General features: G+C 36.9%; 3 protein-coding genes across 7 annotated transcripts in view; 1 reads left to right on the top strand and 2 right to left on the bottom strand.

Moving 5' to 3' along the window:
• Positions 1–1,026: 1,026 nt before the first annotated feature.
• LOC141390026 (uncharacterized) lies at positions 1,027–3,649 on the bottom strand. Its single transcript, XM_073962436.1, has 5 exons — positions 3,548–3,649; positions 3,171–3,401; positions 2,869–3,068; positions 1,870–2,808; positions 1,027–1,810 (listed from the first exon to the last, which is right to left on the bottom strand). Exon 4 carries the CDS (start codon positions 2,672–2,674, stop codon positions 2,033–2,035), a length of 642 nt encoding a protein of 213 aa, XP_073818537.1. The 5' UTR covers positions 2,675–2,808; positions 2,869–3,068; positions 3,171–3,401; positions 3,548–3,649; the 3' UTR covers positions 1,027–1,810; positions 1,870–2,032.
• Positions 3,650–12,824: 9,175 nt separating this feature from the next.
• The window catches only part of disp (RND transporter family member dispatched), a 258,859-nt gene continuing 250,285 nt past the window's right edge, over positions 12,825–21,398 (top strand). For 4 of the 5 annotated variants that reach the window (XM_073962465.1, XM_073962466.1, XM_073962468.1 and 1 more), the window contains exons 1-9: positions 12,910–13,517; positions 13,946–14,809; positions 14,885–15,064; positions 16,174–16,265; positions 17,067–17,344; positions 17,447–17,699; positions 17,771–18,000; positions 18,073–18,227; positions 18,325–18,578. In XM_073962465.1, the coding sequence (XP_073818566.1) occupies positions 13,380–13,517; positions 13,946–14,809; positions 14,885–15,064; positions 16,174–16,265; positions 17,067–17,344; positions 17,447–17,699; positions 17,771–18,000; positions 18,073–18,227; positions 18,325–18,578 (2,444 nt within the window). In that variant the 5' untranslated portion in view covers positions 12,910–13,379. Of the gene's footprint in view, positions 13,518–13,945; positions 14,810–14,884; positions 15,065–16,173; positions 16,266–17,066; positions 17,345–17,446; positions 17,700–17,770; positions 18,001–18,072; positions 18,228–18,324; positions 18,579–21,398 lie in introns of all 5 variants that reach the window. The other variant, XM_073962464.1, reaches the window with a different exon arrangement.
• Positions 16,279–17,049, bottom strand: LOC141390040 (uncharacterized). Its single transcript, XM_073962472.1, has one exon. The coding sequence runs from the start codon at positions 16,964–16,966 to the stop codon at positions 16,292–16,294; it is 675 nt and encodes a 224-aa protein (XP_073818573.1). The 5' UTR covers positions 16,967–17,049; the 3' UTR covers positions 16,279–16,291.

Raw genomic sequence — 21,398 nt, 5'->3', positions numbered from 1 at the left:
GCTTATTTTTTCCGCCTCTCTTCAAAGCGCAAAAGTGAAATTGTACTGTTTTCAATAGGACAGACCACAACGAAGCGAGGCTTCAGACCACAAAGTTGAAAATTGTTGAACTTTTGAATTCTTCGCCTGGCTTCATTCTTGACCATGATACAATGATACAAGGTAACCTCACGCTCACAGCTCACAGAGTTGTATTCGCTTTGCCGTCCCTTCATTGGCAAAATGATTTTGACAAACTTTGTATGTATGTATATGTTAAAACACAGAAATGTCAGGTTTATTTATACATATTTCCAATTCCAAACAAATTTAATTTCAAATTTTTTAAACTTAAATTTTCAGACAATTTGGAGTCGATTTTGCACTGTCTGTCCGTCCGTCTAAAGGATAACTCTCGAACGGATCAACTGATGTAGTTCAAAAATTGGTCCCCGTCATATTTTTCAAAAATGTAATCAATTTGGAGAACTTCTTCCGATACCTGCCCCATAAAAGTTCACAGATTTTCGCTAAAATGGTGCGTATGATAACTCACGAGAGTAATTACTGACTTTGTCTAAAAAATATTCGTCATTTTTTCCAGACATATGTAGATCCAGTCCTTCGAGTGCCTCCACACAAAAATTTCGTTTAAGGACTGTTAGGGAATCGTTTTTAAATTCCTTGGCAGCTGGGCTATACTGTGAAATTATGTGTTTCGTGATTAAGTGCAAGCTTCTAGACATATTTGTCCAAAAGCTATCAAGATATTACAGTGCCCAGTATAAATGGCTGGTGTTCACAATAATTGAAAGAGTGAGAGACATTGGTCCAACTTTTGCACATCGGAATATTCCTTTCAAACATGGGCAAGTCCTCGATTCCCGACAAAATGATCCAAATCTCAAAAAATGCAACGGAGACAAACTAAAATGTTTGTTTGGCAGGACAACTGTCGAAATGTCTCCCCCAAATTAGATAGTCATGATTACGAGGACTACACAATCATGACTACAACATTTTATATGTATTTTTCCCCATGATATATATACTGTAAGCGATACGGCTGCAAAACTTATATTTATATATTCTTTTATATTATAATAAATCATTATAAATAATCATTCATTCAACGTAATGAGTTGACAAACATTGGACAATGGATTCGACAGAAGAGCTTCTTGCGCGGGTCACGCAGCAACTCGCTGTTTTCTTTAGATTTAAGAAGGCGAATGCAGATTCGGTCCAGATGAAGAAACGCCATCATAGGCACCAGGGGTCAATTTCCACACACTAATCTTGTCAACACTCATAGCTTTTTGCATCGAATTTACAAGTCCTTTTTCGGTTAAACGGTTAACCTGGATATGTTTGCCACATTGTAATTCTCCTCGGATGTATTGGGATCATCTATGACAATACCCTCTAAACCGGAGTTTTGACGTGAATGGCGTAGTGACGAAGAGGATGTTTGCGAGCCACCGCCGCCACCTGCTGTATTATTTGCCTGTTGGCCGCCACCATTTTTGGCAACCACACAATTAATTTCCATTTTTATTCCACCACCGATATCAATGTATCCATTGCCAATATGTGAGTCTTATAAATGGCATTTGTGGCCGACAAGGTATACTTGGACAACATATGTATTTGTTAGACTCTCAAATACAATACAAATCACAGTCATAGTTGATATAAAGCTCTGTTACAAAGTTTGTCCAAAGCCAATTCCGACAATTTTTTGAGGTAAATGGCCTCTCATTGATTCAAACATGAGGAAACAGACTTGTAAATCAGCTGCAAATATGGTCAAACGTTCCGAGTTCATGAACTGTAAAGAAAAATGTCACATTAATAAAGAAAATTGTAACTGATAAGCTATAAACCTACCGCAAATAGGTTGCGACATAAATCATACTTGACTAATTGCAATAATGAGTCATATTTCAGCATTTGTCGGCTACCACTTGAAAGGCAACAACGGTCAGCAGACTCAAACCCATATGCATCATGGTATCGATGTTTTGTTTGTCCAAGGGATTGCAAAGCAATATCAAGAAACGAAACAGTTCTTGAATGCAGAGCAAACCGTATAGTACCAATGGTGCCATACCTTCATCTTGAGTGGTGTTTGTGGGTGGTGAAGCTGGTTCCACCGATATCGAAGGAGCATTTGTCTCTGCGTTCGTTGTTGGAGTGGTTTCCTGGACCTCGCTATCCACAACACTAGCCGTGTTGGGGTTTGGGTTATTTTACCCTGCAAATCAACAATATTACCAGCTGGTGTGGCCGGAGTTGTAGCCAGTGGTGGTGCTTTCAATTGATGCAAGTGGCCCGGTGTTGCTGAATTTTGTTGCTGCACCTCATCACCTGGAGCTGATTGTGTGGAAATTTTCCTTTGTTCTTCCACACCGACATTGGATAAATCGGATCCTTTATAACTTTGGCTGCGTACTAAATTTTCTTGACTAACCGCCATCTTGGAAGAGCGTTTTTGTTGCATGCCCGATTCAGTGCGATCATCTGCAAACTGTAGCAAACGCATAAACAACAAAAGCACCATATCTTTTAATGCCTGTTCGGCGGAACGGCTCAGTAATTCATTGAGGCGAGGTTCGAAGCATACTTTAAAACAACTCAACATTACTTCACACACCGACTCATTGGTGAGCATGGAACCCTCGGGGCTGCGCATTAAGGTATGTAAGACTTCTTCAACACGAAACAAGGTAACAACATCTAAAGATTGGTCAGTGCCAATGAAATGGGCGTGAGTAACAGCATCGGCAATATTTTCGATGGTCACAGCCAAATTTGGACAGGTGGGATCTGCAAGAATCTTCATTGGTATTAAGTTTGTTTGAAGAAGAGGTATTTTTTTATGATTACCTATCAAACCATAAGATAAAAAATGTGTTTATAGCTGACAATGCCAATTTGGTCACAGCTCCCGTGGTCTCTTCGGTACGTATAATCTCCAAAAATGGTGCCAGGAACACATTGGAATCTAATAATCTCAAATCTTCAATGCGATTGAGAACTTGTTTCAGATCCATAAACAATTTCATCAAACCATCTTTTTCCTCATACTAAAAGAAAAACAAAACAGCATCATTATTAACAATCACACTCACTCATATACAAAAACAAACAATAGTCATCATATACTATTTACAAACAACAATACACACGCATAACATTTGCAGAATCCATCCATATATCCGGGCCTGTAACAAAAGGCACACATTCTGAATATAAACTCATTCATTTTCGCTGCAACCCAATGACATACTGGCCAAGTGGTACCACGCTTATTACAACGCCTCAATTGGTAGATATTTTGTCATCAGGGCGAATGGGTGCCCTTGCTGACCATCATTCATGATTTGCCATTATTTTCCAGTGGTCTTGCGTTGGCTAAACTGCAATAACACGAATAACAATAAAAAAACATTGAAGTTATATCAATCAAAATTTATCTCTGCCTTTTCACAGTTATTTTGCGGTTTTCACTGAATTTCCATATATCCACATAGACCGCGTTGTTGTCTGCTTAATTTTTGCTTACCGTTTTTCTTGTCCTTTTCTCAAAATAACGAATATTTTATTCTGCTTCAATAAAATTGAAATCAGAAATCAATTTCTTGAAAACGTAAACAAAGACTATTTTGTTATTGTTGTCATTAACATACAATAACAAAAACAACTTTCATATCGTTTCATGCATGGTTGTATGTGACAGCTCAAGGACGGTTTTTTGAAATGAGATTACCTTGTATCATTGTATCATGATTCTTGACGTGTTCACTCTGAAAAATAGAATTTGACTGTAATTTTTATGATCGGTACATGGATCGGTACCAATTATTTACCAACAATTCGTATTAAAAAATTGAATTTTATTTGATATATTGAAATAATTATTATTATGTTTATAGCGCCCATGAATTTTACGCTTCGATGTGTGATGCCAAGAAATAAGCGGCCTACTAAGCAGGAAAATTAAGCTATGAGCTGACTGTGTTCTCACCTTAAAGGCCTACGTACATAAGCTGCCTCGCCTGGTTGCCTTGCTTGGGATAGGAAAAGATACCAGCAAAAAGTTTGCATCCGCGGATGCACTTGAATCACTACAAATGTACAGTATAAATGCCGTTGGAGTACATTTTTTCTATGAATTCACTTATGAATTTTACAAGGGAGCGCGCAGCTAGGATTCACTCCATTTTGCTTCCACAGCACACAGCTAGGATGCACTCCATATTCGATCCAAATCACAGCTTTTGATGTTGAGTTTTGGATTAAATTTAAAGGCACTCTTTCGATTGCATTTTTAGTCAGTCTAAAGATGCAATAAAAATGCAAGCCATTGCGAAATATCCCAGAATATATAAAATGCATTTATTATTTGTGTGAAACATTAATACAAAGAACTTTATTATATAAACACAAATTAAAAAAAGTTTCCATTGAATTAAATCACATTTGAGTTTACTTTTTCCGTTCTCCAATTAATCCAAGCGCATCTTATTTTGCTTCATCATCCTAAAGGTTTTTTATGTTGCCCTCCCATCGCTAGTTCAGCTTTCGACATGGGCTCCAACTGGACTCCACTCCATTAAAAATTTCCGTCTTGTGAATTACCGCAAAAATGCTTGCAACTTAATGGTCTGTTCCTTTATTTTAGAAAATGGTAAAACCGGCAAAAGTAGTAAAAGTTGTAAACTGCTCCCATATGTGCTCTGTTCCAGAACCTGCAAGAAGCTACCATTTTTTACTACGATAACATTTTTTCCTAGTAGATTCTTGCAGTTCTTGAACAGACCAATGAATTGTATAGTGTCTGAAGTAAAGGAACGCTTTTCGAGTAAAAAATGGTAAAACTTGAAGATTCTTGCACGTAAAGGAACAGAACTTAAGTTTTTATTTCTTTATTTTATAACAAATTCTTAGAAATTTTTATGTACACTCTCTCTTATTTTTAGAATAAATGATTTCGCTAGCGGTGGGTAGGGATCAACCAACTGTATTTGTATTTTTTTATTTGTAGGGATTTCTAAAGCAATTGCTTATAAATTGTATCCAACGGAGTGCATTTTTCATAACTCCGTGTTGACTGCATCGAAGGATGTTGTGAAATTATAACTCCATATGCACAACTTCCAGAATTTTTTGCTGAGTGGGTTAAGATAGAAACACGATGACTTTTGTTGCATGCTTCACGCTCAAGTAAATGAATTAAGACCAGGTACTACCTAATTCAAAAGCGATTTTCTATTTCTTCATTCCTTTACAGAAATTCAGGCTTGGATAATGTCATGTTCACACGAGCGTTTCAATTACGTTGTTCGCCTGTCGAACGACGTACACGAATTAACCCGTTTCCACGACACCATTCGTAATTAACAGAAACATAAACAAAATTACCTTCATTTCTGTTTCCTTGTTTTCAGGAAAATTTGAACTGAAAACACATAAAATATACATTAAATGAATAGGAAAAGCAATATACTTTCCTTCAAATATATCTTCTATATTTAACTACACACATTTCATTCATTTTTTCCATAAATTCTGAATAATTTTGTATTTTCAATACATTTTTATATGTTTCTATTTTCAAAATTAAAGAGAGAGACATGTCAAAACAATATTTGTGTATACAGACTTTCAGTTATTTGTTTCTGATTTTTTACGCGATTTTGAACTAATGGACAAGAAATGTGTGTGGAATTAAGAAGGAAACACAACCATCTTCCTTCTGCATCTATATAAAATGTTTAGTTCATTAATTTTCATTCATCCTTTTTCTTTTTTCTAAAAATTTTTGTATTTTCAACAAATTTTTCAATTTTGAATTTAGACATGTCATAATTAATTTTTTCGATAAATTCTCTCATTTGTTAGGGATGGGACATATTTATTCGTCGTTCAGAGAGTATTTCTAATCGAACAACGTAGCAAAATCGTCGTTCGTTCATAGAATTTTTTGTGGGGAAATAAGTAATTTATTCATAGTTATGGGTCGAACAACGAATAGAGAACGAACGACGTACCGTGGAAACGGGCTATAAGCATCAATTTCTCATTGTGTTCTCACCTTTATGGCCCCGGCACATACGATCCGTTGTACGTCGCGTCACGCGTTAATAAAGGGCCAAATACATACGGTCCGTTGTGCGTCGCGTTACAACAACCACATGAAAACTTTAAGAACAAACTTGGCATCACTTACACTTTTTTCATGTGGTTGTTGTTTCTAACGCGTGACGCGACGCACAACGGACCGTATGTGCCGGGGGCTTAACAACAACCACATGAAAAAAGTGTAATAGCACGGTTACACTACAGCTTTTTGGCGGGTTAACCCACTTCACGAGGATTTATTTCCTTAATCTGCTCAAATCTTACCAGATTTGCCATACAAAAATTAAATCCTCTCATGGCTGGGTTTATTTTAAATCCGGCACAAATCCACCAAAAATACAGTGTTGTATTCGGTATTTGTGCAAAAAAATCCAACTCTACTCAAAATGTACCAAAAGTTGCAACTGTTTTTGCAACAGAGTTTGTCGTGTTTTACACGTTTACGATTTGTCGCATGCGATTGTATGAAGTTATGCCATGTTCATACCAGCATTTGAATCACGTCGTTCGTTCTCTTAATTACGTACACGAATTAACCCGTTCATACGACATGTTACACAATTCATAGCAACATGATTCATATTTTCATACTTTTTATTTTCTGATTTTAAAGAAAGTTTCGTCCAAAAGACGACTAAAATTTATTGATATGAACTGAAAAACTATTTGTCCTTCTTTCAGATATCTATTTAATATTTAATTACATTATTTTCATTCATCTTTTCTATTTTTTTCACAATTTTGGTGTTTTCAGCAAATAAAAATATTTTTCTAATTTCAAAATTAACGAGAGAGAGACCTGCCAAAATAACTTTTTGGTATACAGACTTTCTGGCAGGCATTTGATTTTTGTTCCTAAATTTGTACGCGGATTTGAAACGATGGACAAGAAATGCAACTACAATAAACGAAAAGAGAAAATTTGCTATGATTTGAAAGTATATTAGTCCTTGAACCGTTTACTTTTCATTCAGGTTTTGCAGTTTTTCTAAAAATTTTTGGGTTTTAATAAATTTTAAATTTTATATTTTTCCTGTCATAATTAATTTATTTCGATAAATTCTCTCATTTGTTAGAGATGGGACATATTTTATCGTCATTCTGAGAGTAATTTAAATTGAACAAAGTACACAAATCGTTGTTCGTTCTCAAAATTTTGTATGGGAAATGAAGTAATTATATCGTAATTTGGGGTCGAACAACGAATAGAGAACGAATTACCGTCAGTCTGAACATGGCATTAATAAATCTGAAGTTATTTGGAAATCATAAAATTATTATTATTTTTTCATTAGACACTTTTTTAACAAAAAGTACGATTGATACCATGATACAAAAATGTATTCCTGTGTGTAAAATATACCAATATGAGCAAAGAGGGGACGATATCTCATACGAGAAATTGTAAATGTGTAACACACGACTTTATTAGTTATTTTGTATGTATACGTAAACAAACATCAGCTGACAGTTTATATCCTCGAAAAGCTAAGTGTAACCAGCAAAGATTAACCCACTGGATCTATAAAACCCAGTGGGTTAACCTTCAATAGTGTAACCGGGGTATAAGTGATGCTAAGTTTGTTCTTGAAGTTTTGATGTGGCTGTTGTAACGCGACGCTCTACGGTCCGTATAGGTGAGAACACAATGAAGCTGAAAACACATCCAACGTTTGAGTAATGTTTTGTGTCATTTCTGGTAGAAGTATCAAAAATAATTAAAACTTGGCAGCACTTTGTCTTTTATTCATCTACCAGAAATGACACAAAACTTTACGCAACCGTTGGATATTGTTACGAATGTAACTGATAGGTTTAAGTTAGTTTAGTTTAATTTCCGTTAATTTAAAAATTTGAATTGTAACGTAAAGTTTTTATTACGCAGTTACTTTATTTAAGCAACAACAATTATCATGTAGAATTATCTTCATTATTCTAGATGTTCTTTACCTTTCATTAATGTGCTTTTATTTTGTTTGCCATAGTCATGTAATTATTGTTTAGTTTGTCACTTCTTTTCTTACATTTATTTGTTGTTGTAATTACGTCATTGATCATCCCCCATGTATGTATGTGAGTATGGTTGATCGCTTATGGGTACTTTACACGATATGTATTTTACATATGGGTTGTCACTTTGCGTATACATTTTGTATATAAAAAGTGACAACCCATATGTAAAATACATATCGTGTAAAGTACCCATTAGTGCGAATGTGCGTCTGTGTGTTCATTGTACAGATTCGAGGTGTTGCCATATGCTCTAGATACTTCTAGACCAAGGAGATTTTGGGTATAAATAGAGTTACGAATGGCAACATTGAGTAGTTGTGTTTTGAGCGTTGAACTGAACAGATCGTTAAAAGAAGAGCTGCGTGCTAACTAGAGACAAGCTGCGTGCTTAGTAATTAAAGTCGGTTACGAATAAGTGTAATAAAGTAAATAAAGCATTGTAGAAACGTAATCTAAAACGAACCCTGTTTTATTTGGTACAAATCGTATCGGGGAATAAAACAACGTCTACACGGAGATTAGTTAAATCTAATTCCGTAACAATTGGTGTCAGAAGTGGGATTACGATCATCCTACAATGAAGTTTAAGGATCTACGAGTGGAAGACTTGAAGAAGGAGCTAAGCAAGTTGGAGTTGTGTTCTACTGGCAACAAGGCCGAACTACAAAAACGCTTGTTGGAAGAGTTCGAGCGCCGTGGAATGAACATCGACGAATATGAGTTCGACGGTAAGGAGGAAGTCGAGTTATCGGCAAAGGGCGAATCCAGCGGTGAGGAAGTTTCGTCGGTAGCGGCCAGGGGTGACGATTTGAAATCAATGCTGGCTATGATGATGCTGGAAATGAATAAGAAAAATGAAGAAACTTCCAGACTTATGGCGGAAATGAAATCTGACAACTGTAAGATGTTGGAAGAGATGTCCAGAAAGAGCGAAGAAAATTCCAGAAAATTAGAGGAAAAGTTAGAAGAGAACTCTAGAAAAATCGCTAAGGGCATGGAAGAGAAATTAGAGGCAAATTCTAGAACTATTAACGAGAAACTCGAGAACATCACGATGGTGATTGAAAAGAGAGTAGAAAACGTGGAGGTACAAATTAAAGAGTTGGATAAAAAGATTTTGTCTGTTGACGAGAAATTTCTGGCTCAAGATGAGAAGATTCTGGGCATAGAGAGGAAAATGTCGGAACTGGAAATCAAAGGTGGCCCAGTGAGAGCTATTCATAACACGATAAAAATCAAGCCTCCAGTGTTCGACGGCTCAACCTCTTTAAATGTGTTCAAATTACAGTTCGAGACATTGGCTGCTAGAGATTCTTGGAACGACAACGACAAGGCGGTATCACTCCTTATGGCATTGAAGGGTGATGCTGCTGACGTATTACAGAGTATTCCCGCCGCTTCTAGGAACAACTATGGAGATATAATGGCTGCTCTTGAACGTAAGTACGGTAGTGAACACAAGCAAGAGATCTACCGAATGGAACTGAGGGGAAGAGTCCAGAAGCCAAATGAGACCTTACAAGACTTTGCGGCTGATATAGAGCGGTTGGCGCAGTTGGCATATCCAGGAGAGACACATCCATTGGTGGACCGCATAAAGATTGAGACATTTGCAAGTGGTATTCGTGATCCAGAGATAAAATTTGCGACGTATGCGGCACCGATAGGAACATTTGCAGAAACCGTGTCATTTGCCCTGGCCCAAGAAACCGCGAGGATGCTGGTGAAACCTAAAGCCTACAACGTGAGGAGGCTGCAAGTTGAGGACAACAATTCCCAGACCGTTGTCGATCCGCTAAAGGATGCACTAATGAGTGTGAATCGAGGGGCTGCTAGAACGAAAAAGACTTGTTATAACTGTCGTAAAGCTGGACACATTGCACGAGAATGCATATTGGAACGACCAAGGCCCAGATCCACCTCACCGCCTTCAAAAAGCGACGACCAACCGGTGGCCAAGAATCTGGAAAGAGAGATATCAGGTGAATCAAATAAAATGAATTCCGTCGATCACGAGGCGCCGCTGGCAGAGGATGGAAACGATGGTCCCACAATTTCTATAGCCATAGTCCAGCAGAAGAACCACAACTTAACGGTGAAAGGCTTCGTCAATGGTGTATTGCGTACCTTGACATTGGACACCGGTGCAACAAAGTCCATTATTAGACCGGATTTGGTAAAAGGGAAGGTATTGCCGTTAAATGGAGTCAAATTGCGGACGGCCACAGGCGAGACTACAACGGTGCATGGAAAGGCCTACCAAAGGCTGAGCATGGGTAGAAAATCTGTAAATTTCGATTTTGTAGTGGCCGATATTATGGACGAAGTTATACTCGGTGTAGACTTCATGATTGCCTTCGATATAAACCTGGACATAAAGCACCGTGTGATGACTTGGTCCAATCTGGAAATACCGATAAATGTGAGCTACAAAGAGAAGAAAAGCATGTGTCGCCCTAGCGCAGAATCTGACGAAATCGCTGTAGATGTCCGTACGCTGAAGGTGGAAGCCGCCGAAAAATGGCCAGTACGAAAGCGGAAAAATCTCGCTACGAGGAGGAAAAAGCGAAGATGTACGTCGAGGAAACGTCCATCGAAAAGCGGCCGTACAACAAGGAAGGACAAGTCCGTTGACGACCAGGTGGCACTTAAGAAGGTGACCACAAAGAAAGAAGGTATAACGTCAAGATTCCTGGAGAGAAAGCAACGTCGTCCAGAAGAGCAAACATCCAAAGCTGACGGCGTAGAGGGTACATCTAAATCGGTTGCCACCACTACGGATCGAGAACTGCGTCTAGTCAAGAGGAACAGGCTTAAGCGGGAGGCAGTGTTACCAATGCCCATACCACAGAGAGGGAACTGTGCCTATTCGGGACGAACAGGCTTAAGCGGGAGGCAATGTTACGAATGTAACTGATAGGTTTAAGTTAGTTTAGTTTAATTTCCGTTAATTTAAAAATTTGAATTGTAACGTAAAGTTTTTATTACGCAGTTACTTTATTTAAGCAACAACAATTATCATGTAGAATTATCTTCATTATTCTAGATGTTCTTTACCTTTCATTAATGTGCTTTTATTTTGTTTGCCATAGTCATGTAATTATTGTTTAGTTTGTCACTTCTTTTCTTACATTTATTTGTTGTTGTAATTACGTCATTGATCATCCCCCATGTATGTATGTGAGTATGGTTGATCGCTTATGGCCCCGGCACATGCGGTACGTTGTGCGTTGCGTCACGCGTTAGAAACAACAACCACATGAAAAAAATGAAAGTGATGCCAAGTTTGTTCTTGAAGTTTTCATGTGGTTGTTGTAACGCGACGCACAACGTACCGTATGTGCCGGGGCCATTAGTGCGAATGTGCGTCTGTGTGTTCATTGTACAGATTCGAGGTGTTGCCATATGCTCTAGATACTTCTAGACCAAGGAGATTTTGGGTATAAATAGAGTTACGAATGGCAACATTGAGTAGTTGTGTTTTGAGCGTTGAACTGAACAGATCGGTAAAAGAAGAGCTGCGTGCTAACTAGAGACAAGCTGCGTGCTTAGTAATTAAAGTCGGTTACGAATAAGTGTAATAAAGTAAATAAAGCATTGTAGAAACGTAATCTAAAACGAACCCTGTTTTATTTGGTACAAATCGTATCGGGGAATAAAACAACGTCTACACGGAGATTAGTTAAATCTAATTCCGTAACAATATGTTTTCCGGCTTGAGAATTTCATGCTTATCAAAGCCTGAATTTGTGTAAAGGAAATCAATTACTTGAAATTGAGCGTGAAGCAAGCCACAAAAGTCATTGTGTTTCTACTTTATGTGCCGCGGTCTTTTAGCTAGAATACCTCCAACGTTTGGGTAAAGTTTTTTGTAATTTCTAGTAGAATAATTAAGAGATATTAAAACTTGGCAGCACTTTGTCTTTTATTCATCTACCAGAATGAACACAAAGCTTTTCTTAAACGTTGGGTGTGTTTTCAGCTTAACTCAAACGTTGGATGTGTTTTCAGCTTTACACATAATTTATATGAATGTCCGTCCCTTATCACTTTAGCTTCGTTCCCGTACTTTTTAATGGTAAAACTCGTAAAAGAGAGAACTGCAAAAAATTTGTTCTCACACACAAGTTTTTTGAAATAGTTCGGGAATGGAAAATACGTCAAAAAAAACTGGAACAAATGTCAACGTACTAGCCAATCAGCCGCCGGCAAACATGTTACTATTTTTTACACGCTCAAATTTGTCGAGTAAAAAGTTTTTAAAGAGAGAGATTTTACAACTTTTTTGTGTACGGGAACTGGTTTTCGGGAAAAAATGTGTAAAATTCGTAAACATTTTAAAAACTTTTTAGTTCTGGAACAAAGCCAAGCTCTATTTATAAGGTCACGTAAGTAGCACAACAACAACTCTATTTTGGTGGAAAATTCTTCAATATGTCAAAATGTTTGTTTACGTTTTCATACAAATGATTCACAATAACAAAAAAATTGACAGATTGAAACCAATCAGCTGGTCGTTTTACACTATGTTTACATTTACGAAATCCACTCGATTTCAACTGTCAATTCCATTGCTCAAACGTCAAATGAAATCCACTCGATTTCAGATGAGTTTTCATTTGACGTATACGCAAAGGAGTTGACAGTTGAAATCGAGTGGATTTCGTAAATGTAAACATAGTCTTACGCCACCTTATAATTTCATCATGAACAAAGCTAATTTAAGTTCCGTTGCGGTATCAATTCATTTGGTATTTCACTTCCCCCATTAAGTTTAACAAGAAGCAGCATTTGTTTTGGCAGCTTTTGGACAGCGAATGCACAAAATGTTACAGCAAAGAAACGGGAAAATACATATACAATATTTTTTGCAGTGAAAAAATTAATTTATAACAATTTTAAAACATAAATTAGCAAAATATGTGTAGTAATTTAGTGAATACTTAGATTACGTAAAAAGAGATATCAAACAAAACATGTTTGTGCAAAAATTTGCGAAGAAACTTGAAAACAATGAAATGTCTAAAATTATAAAAATACTTTTGTCCTCCAGGACAATAGAATTGTGGGCAACTAAAAAACAACTATTAATACAACAAGTTGAATGAATGAGATTACCGATTTTCAAACGCGTCCAGGAATCTTTTGTCTGTTGGCTTGGCGTTAGCAGGAAATTTTTGCTGGGGTCAGCAAAAATAGTTTTGTATACCTAACCTATAGTTGTTGTTGTATGTGTAAACATGCAGATGCAGTGGTATTTTGGGATATTGGCTAGACGTCCGTATCTGATGGTTCTGTTTATCAGTGTATTCTGTACGGCATCCATAATTGTATCATTGACAACGAATAATTTACCGGATTTTACGGATCCAATATTGGTGAGTTCTTAAAAATGGATGAGATATTTGTGTGGGTGTGCTTGTACTTGTTGATTGCATGGAACAATGACTTGCTGGCGATTGTAAATGTAATGCCTAAAAGTATGCAATGATAATTTATGTTAAACTTATACAATGGAAAAGGACTTTAATCGAGTTTAAAGTCATGTGGCCGATCGTATTGTAATTTGTGGTAATAAATACAAATATAACGAAATAAGACTGCGAAGATTTTATTCGAGAGGAAAATGTTACTGTCTGTATTTTGCAAGAATTAAATTCACGGCCGATGAATGGCCCAGCCAGAGTATAAATTAAAGAAATTCCGGATTTCGTTAATATCTACTAGAAGATCCCATTGATCTTTACCACTTAAAAACTTCGTAAATACTCGATATATTCTAAAATGTTTCCTTTTTCCATTTTAGGGCTTTGAAACACGTGGAACAGAAATCGGCAAACGTTTGATAGCTTGGCACAATTTAATTCAGGAAACTGGACCCTCAAATCTATTGGTAGAAAATCCCAGTGACCTGCAATCACCTTCCGAAAGATATGGCTTTGATTATCAGTCAATTTCTCGGCAAAAAAATCGCCGCAATCGTAAGCGTAAAAATCGCAAACCGAAAAAGAACAAACAGCGAAATAAAAATAAAACTGAATTGGCAAATGAAATTTTGACACTTAAGAATCGGTTAAGGAATAAAAACCACAGTGACAATATAAATAAAACCCAAAGTGGTGGTTATGTTGAAGACCATTTGAATTCATCAGTAGCAGCAACAACATGGCATGGTGATCATGGTGTCTTTAAAGATTATGAAATCACAAACGATTCAACTTCTGGTACATCGGTCCTTGCCAATGTTACAAAAACCGAAGAAGAAGAGGGAATATATGGCCTAAATAAGACATTCATCGACGAAGATGATCATAGTAAAATTAAACAAATTAAAAAGAGCCGATGGTCAATACTGCGCAGAGCCGAATTGCCATTGGCCTCGGAAAGTGATGAAAATATTCGTTTACCCATTGAGGGTTATTTTTGTGATTCACCAGCCAAAGAATATTCACATTTTGTTGTGGAACGCATTGGCCCCAATGCCACCGATTCGCTGTTCGATCTAAATGGCATATTGGCCATGTGTGAGCTACAGGAACAAATCACCAATGTCTATAGTTATGGGGAATATTGTGATCGACAAATGCTTAGCAATCAATGTTGTCGCCCATGGTCTTTGCCCAATTATGCTGCATTGTTGGCCAATAAAAGTTCTTGTTTTGATTTGACGGTGAGTTAATAAGAGGTGCATGTAAAATATGAAACTGATCTTATTTAAAATTTTGTGTTTTCTTTAATATTCCAGCACGACGACATTTTATTGCTGCAAAATCTTCTACTGACCTGTTTCGAATACTTCCATGATTTGAAACTGAGCAATGATTGTAGTGAAAGAAAATGTTATGCCCCGTCAGAGTGTACCCGCAAAAATATTGTATTCAACATACTGCACTATTTGACTGATTACAATGTAATTAAAATAAATGTAAGTATAATGGGTCCGTTTGCCATATCCCTATACATCCTGGTCTTACCCTCCTCCAGCACTACTTGCTGCGCCAGAACATCTCTAAAGTCGTTGTTGTCGGAATACTAGACACCCCTGCATTCCCCCTAACAAGAACAAACGGAGCATCACCCCATGCTGTTGTTCAGCGCCCCAGAAATGCATCTTTCCTTTTCATTTAATTACAACGGTTTCCCCGACAAAGTCAGGAAAATTGTAGACTTATTAGACGGACAAACATCATCGTCGCGGGATCCAGAAAACAAAGCTCACCTTAACTTGAAAAGTTGCGATCGTTATGTATTGCGAAAACGTCGTACAATAAGTGGGGTACGGTGGCTTGCCTTCCTTATACACCAATCTGTTTAGTACAGACCTATCTTGAGCTTGACTCTAGTAGCCCATACATGAATGAACGTATGGGGGTAATAGTAAAATGTGGGATTGCCGAGGTAGAGTTTTTTAATGTTTATATGGCGTCGATGAATATTCTGACCATCACCTCAAGACAACGTGTTTGGCAATCCCATGGCGGTGTGTTCTTCGATACACGATTGACCTTGAACCAAACAAGAACCGTGTTTCAGCGGTTGTCACCTCAGTGTATACATGTTTGTATTTGCATCGTTTTTCTTTGCTCCATATTCTTTCGGTCCGTGCCTGGACGGAGAAAACCCCCGTACCAATATATTTGTAGTCGGTTTGTCACATTGGCATCTTCACCCAAATCCAAGCTTCGGTGAGATGCAATAGATGTTGGGAATGGGTGCATCTACGGGGTTGTTTTGGGCCTGTCCATGCGAGGTACTACGACAGCGGCTATGTTGCTGCTTGCAAATATTTCTCTTCTATAAAGAATATCTGTGTACAACATCTTCATTAAAACTTCGCGAAGAATATTTTACCGTTATCTTCTATCTTTTGCGCCTTTTGGATCACGTTATTAAATTCGCTTTGATCCAGTCTATGTTTTTGTAGCATGTGTTCTGCCTTTCTTTATTGTACCATGAGAATAATTAAGCCTATTTTGTGTTTGTTTATTGTCATGTATCCATTATTAATAACAATTTATTAATTTTTCTTTGCAGGAAACCAACATATTCCTAAAATACTCCATGATTTTTGTGCCAGTATCGCATACAAGAAAAATTTTACCATTATTTCATGAGTGGGAAAAAGTGTAAGTATTCTTCTTTCAATTGTTTACTAAATACGTCTCATGGTGTAACGATCAATGGGACCGGGAAGTGTATGCCTTGCATATATGGCTGCAGGTTTTGATATTGTCTCATTATATGTTGAATGACCACATTTATAAATATGCCTAAGTTCTTGTTTCAAATCCAATCTTTCGCGATTCACAATGGTGGCGTATAACAAATCTCGAAATTGTTCCAATTCTTTGAGGCGACCATAGAAAGTATTATAAGTTGTTTCGTGATATTCAATTTTTATATCACCACATCCAAGTTTTTTGGCTCTAAGCGATTCTTTAAGTGGCATAAACTCATTGGGAGAAAATATACTTGCATACACACTTTTCGTTTGGCTCTTAAACATATTCTCTATAATCTGTTGGTCAACTGGAGGACTTTTGAAATAAAGTTGAAAAATATCATTTCGACATTTTTCCAAACGTCCCAAAAAATCTTTGTATTCTTCAGCTTCCGTTAACATTTCTGGCCAAACTTTACTATTCCTTGGTAAACCACTATGGCGTAAATAATTTCCCATATGACCACTGATTAGTTCCTGGTCTAAGGCCATTGGTTTGGGATGAATTTTTATTGGCTTTGTTTTCTCAAACTGCTGATATTGTTCATGATATGTGGTGGTTGTTGCCATGGGGCAGGAACAGTTGTTGCTGGTCATCTTTTCCATGATTTGGTTTTTGTTCAAAATAAATTATTTATTTTAAGTTTTTTTTTTGAAGTATAAACAAAAATAATATGTGTATATTTTTTATTTTCCTGTTTTACAGTGACTTGAGCAATACCATTGTCCGTGTTGCTGCCATGGACTTAGGTTTGGAAAATGAATTATTCAATGAGCTGCTGTTAACCGATGTTTGGCTGGTGGCATTGGGTGGCATCTTTGTTATGACATGCATGTGGCTGTATACCACATCACTATTTGTTACTATAATGACTTGTATTGCTGTGATATTTTCCTTAGGTTTAGCATATTTTGTTTATACTCTAGTATTTGAAATGTCCTTTTTCCCATACATGAATCTATTGGCTGTTGTAGTAATCATAGGTAAGGAATAAAATAATAATAAAATTAATTAATAAAAAAAAAATAATAATAATAAAAAATAAATAAATTACTAAATACAAATAATTCTCCTATTTTTTCTAGGTATTGGCGCTGACGACGCTTTTATTTTTGTTAAAATATGGCAATGTGTGCTAACGGAACGTTTTACCAAAACATCAACGGTCACCACAAAATCTCTGGCCAATCCAGAATCCGAACAAACGGAAACCTTGCAAAACTTAATGGCCCTAACACTGAAACATGCGGCCATTTCAATGTTTGTTACATCCATAACAACAACGGGGGCATTTTATGCCTCCTATACAAGTTATATAACAGCCATTAAATGTTTTGGGTTAGTTTCCCTTAATTAAAATCTTGAAAAAAAAATCTATATAAAAAATTCTTTTTATTCCCTATTTTCAGTATATTCGCTGGTACTGCTGTTATAACAAATTATTTCCTCATGATTACATGGCTGCCAGCATCCATTTCAATTATGGAACGTTTTACATCCATTACCACCTGTAGTAAATTACAAATACAAAAATTCCTTATTATGATCAATAAGTCAATTAATAGTTTTTGTACAAAACTTGAGCTATTTATCACCACAACAATATTGAATTATGCTCCAATACTTTTCACCATATTTGGTATGTTTCAAACACAATGAAGAGACATTGTATATCTTTTTACGGTTAGGGTTTTTTTGTTTCTTCTTTTAGGTGTTGTTGGTATTTGTTGTGGCTTTGTGGTTTTATACAAACCTGGTTTACAATTACCCGAAAATGCCCATTTCCAATTGTTTGTATCAAATCATCCATTTGAAATCTACAACTCAAAATTGAAAAATGAATTTTGGTTTGAGAAAACAGTGGCGGTAAGTTTGAGTTGTAATACAAAGATGTCCGTTCGTAAACCTACGAAAATTTGAAAAAAATACTAAACTTCACATTAATTTTGTTCTTTTCTTTCAGAACGCCGAAAATTATAAAATGCCATTACGTTTTGTTTGGGGTATACAGCCGGTTGATGATGGCGACTATGATAATCCATATGCCTATGGTAACCTACACTATGACAATAATTTTAATGTGTCTACAAAAGCTGCACAAATTTGGCTTTTACAATTTTGCCAAAATCTACGACAACAACCATTTTATCAGCTAACATTCGGAATGCTGTTACCAAATTGTTTTATAGAGAATTTTATAACACTTATGGAGAGAATGTAAGTAGAGCTTTTCTTTTCAAAAAATACAATATTTATACACGAATTATACTAACTAAAGTTATGGTTCGTAAATTTGAGGAATTTTTGAACGAGATAATTCCCGAAAGCTCTAAAAAACTCATTTTTCAGCATTTTTTTTTCCAAAGAAACTACCAATAATTTTAAGTACCCCTTTTTTACCTGAAAGAGCACATCTTAAACATCTTCTGGAATTTTTGTTGTTGATAAATATTGCATCGTTTTGTGGTAAATGGCTACCTTTTTGTAAAAGCGTTTTGCGGTGGCAATGATAGCTCAAAAACGGATGGGCCGATCTTCGTATATTTTTGTGGGCTTTTTAAGAACCTAATAAACTTGTCAGAATTTTAAAAAATCCATTTAAAAAATAAAAGTAAAAAGTCGTTAAGTTCGGCCGGGCCGAACTTTTTATACCCTCCACCATAAAATAGTCTTAATTAAATTGGAATAATTAGGGTCCTTTCACAATTTTAGGTGGAACAACTTTTCGACAATGGATAGACTCCTACTGCCTCTCACTATTGCTTAAATTACACTGTGAACACAAATGTTGGGGCAGAGAACTTCCGCGTTATGGCGTGATGAAGTTTTGGCAAGAGATCCTGTAAGCCATCATGAATTAACATTATATCTTTGTTTTTTGTTTTTGTAGAGCACTTAAGCAACAGTGAACAAAGATATAACGCTAATTCCTGATGGCCCACAGGGTCTCTAACAAAAATTTCATTACGCCATAACGCGGAAGTTCGACTCACGGCGGATCTGTCACCAAGGCCTTTCTTCCCCAAGAGGATATACCAAAACATGGACCTATATTGACGACGTTTCGTTGGAGATGTTTTATGACCACTGAGAACTTCAAATGGCAAATTACAGCTAGTTCGGTTAAAAATTGTAGCTAAAATTCTCAAAATACCGAAAATCGGGAGGTACCCTTATATGGGGGCTATACCAAAACATGGACCTATGCCCATATCCTTTGGGATATAAGTTTGTTGATCACTAGGAACCCTAAGTGCCAAATTATAGCTAATTCGGTCTGCAAATGTGGCGAAGAAAGTCAAAATACTTCAAATCCGGAGGTACCGTTATATGGGGGCTATACCAAAGCCCTGCCTATGGAAAAAGACCCTCGGGTGCAAAATTTCAGCACTCTATCTCAATTATTGCAGACACTAGAGTGATTACAATAGACGGACAGGGCTAGATCGTCTTAGAATTTTATCCTGATCAAGAATATATACACTTTATAGGGTCGCAAATGATTAGTTCGATGTGTTACAAACGGATTGACAAACTTAATATACCCTCCATACTATGGTGGAGGGTATAATAAAATTGTGAACTGTCAAAGCCAACATTTCGATTTTAATGAAAAAAATCGCACAAAAATTTTAAAAATAAAATCTGTCTCTCTTAAAGGCAAGCTTTTTATACCCTCAGCATTTATGCTAATGAGGGTATATACACTTTCATACGGGCAATATGTGCCTCATCGAAATAATGGTTTTAGGCCCCAAGTATGTTTGGACTAAATGTGTTTCAGACAATTTGGAGTTGATTTAGCCATGACCGCCCGTCTGTCTGGCTGGAGCGCACGATAACTATAACTCTCGAAGGCTCAACAGATTCGGTCCAAAATTTTTGGCTTTCGTAATATTTTTCCAAACTTAGTTTAAGTTCGAAGATGGGTTATATCGGTCCACTCCTTCCGGTACCTCCCCCAGAAAAGTTCGAAAATGTTCGGAAAATTTGTGCGTACGATAACTCTTGAAAGGAATAACCGATTTGGTCCATACTTTGCACGGTTCACTCCTTCGGGTACCTCCCACACAAAATTTCGGATATGTTCAGTTTAGGACCAGTTCTCGAATCACTTTAATTTTTGTTGTAGCAACTTGTATTCACTGCCCCCCATACGACGGTACAAGTTTCATCAGGCGCAAGTCCATACTTCCTGAGAAAATAGCCTGAAATGTGCAAAACAAACCTTATGACACCGTGTGAGGTGGTTGGAGCGCAATATAACTCTTGAACGATTCAGCCGATTCGGTGCAAAATTTGGCCTTCGTAATATTTTGTTCAAACTTAGTTTAAGTTCGAAGAAAAGCTATATCGGATCACTCCTTCAGGTACCTCCCTCACAAAAGTTCAAAAATGTTCGGAAAAAGTGTGCGCACTCTTGAAGGGAGTGACCGATTTGGTCTATACACTTTGCACATCCTAATATATCTACCAGATATAGTTCAGGTTTGAATATGGACTATATTTGTCCACACCTTCGGGTACCTCCCACACAAAATTTTGGATGAATTCACTTTAAGACCTGCTCTTGAATCCATTTGATTTTTGTTGAAGCAAATTGCATTCGCTGTCTCAATTACGACAGTAAAAGTTTTATCAGGGGCAAGTCCATATTTCTTGAGAAAACAGCCCGAAAGTTGTAAAACCCCCTATACTACCATATGTAGTGGCTGGAGAACTCGAACCGAATACTGCGTTCGTCCACACTTTGGATATCGTAATATTTCTTCGAATATTAAATGAAATTCGAAAGTGGTGCTTATCGGACCACTCCTTTCGGTACCTCCCCCACAAAAGTTCCAACATATTCGCCAAAAAGGTACGCGCGATATCTCATATACGCAGCAACCGATTTGGTCCAAACTTTGGATCTCTAAATATTTTGTCCAAACTCAGTTTATGTTCAAATGTGGGTCCTATCGGTCCAATCCTTGGGGTACCACCCACACAAGTGTTCAATATTTTTGTGTGGTTAAGGGTCTGTTCGAGAATCCT

This window comes from Musca autumnalis, unplaced genomic scaffold, assembly GCF_047663935.1.
Source record: "Musca autumnalis isolate F117 unplaced genomic scaffold, ASM4766393v1 scaffold_1, whole genome shotgun sequence".
Lineage (NCBI taxonomy): Eukaryota > Metazoa > Arthropoda > Insecta > Diptera > Muscidae > Musca > Musca autumnalis.
This window is presented reverse-complemented; position numbering and strand designations above follow the sequence as displayed.

Coding starts and splice junctions, on each gene's coding strand:
- LOC141390026 (XM_073962436.1), bottom strand. CDS start 2,674: ATGCGCAGCCCCGAGGGTTCCATGCTCACCAATGAGTCGGTGTGTGAA.
- LOC141390040 (XM_073962472.1), bottom strand. CDS start 16,966: ATGGAAAAGATGACCAGCAACAACTGTTCCTGCCCCATGGCAACAACC.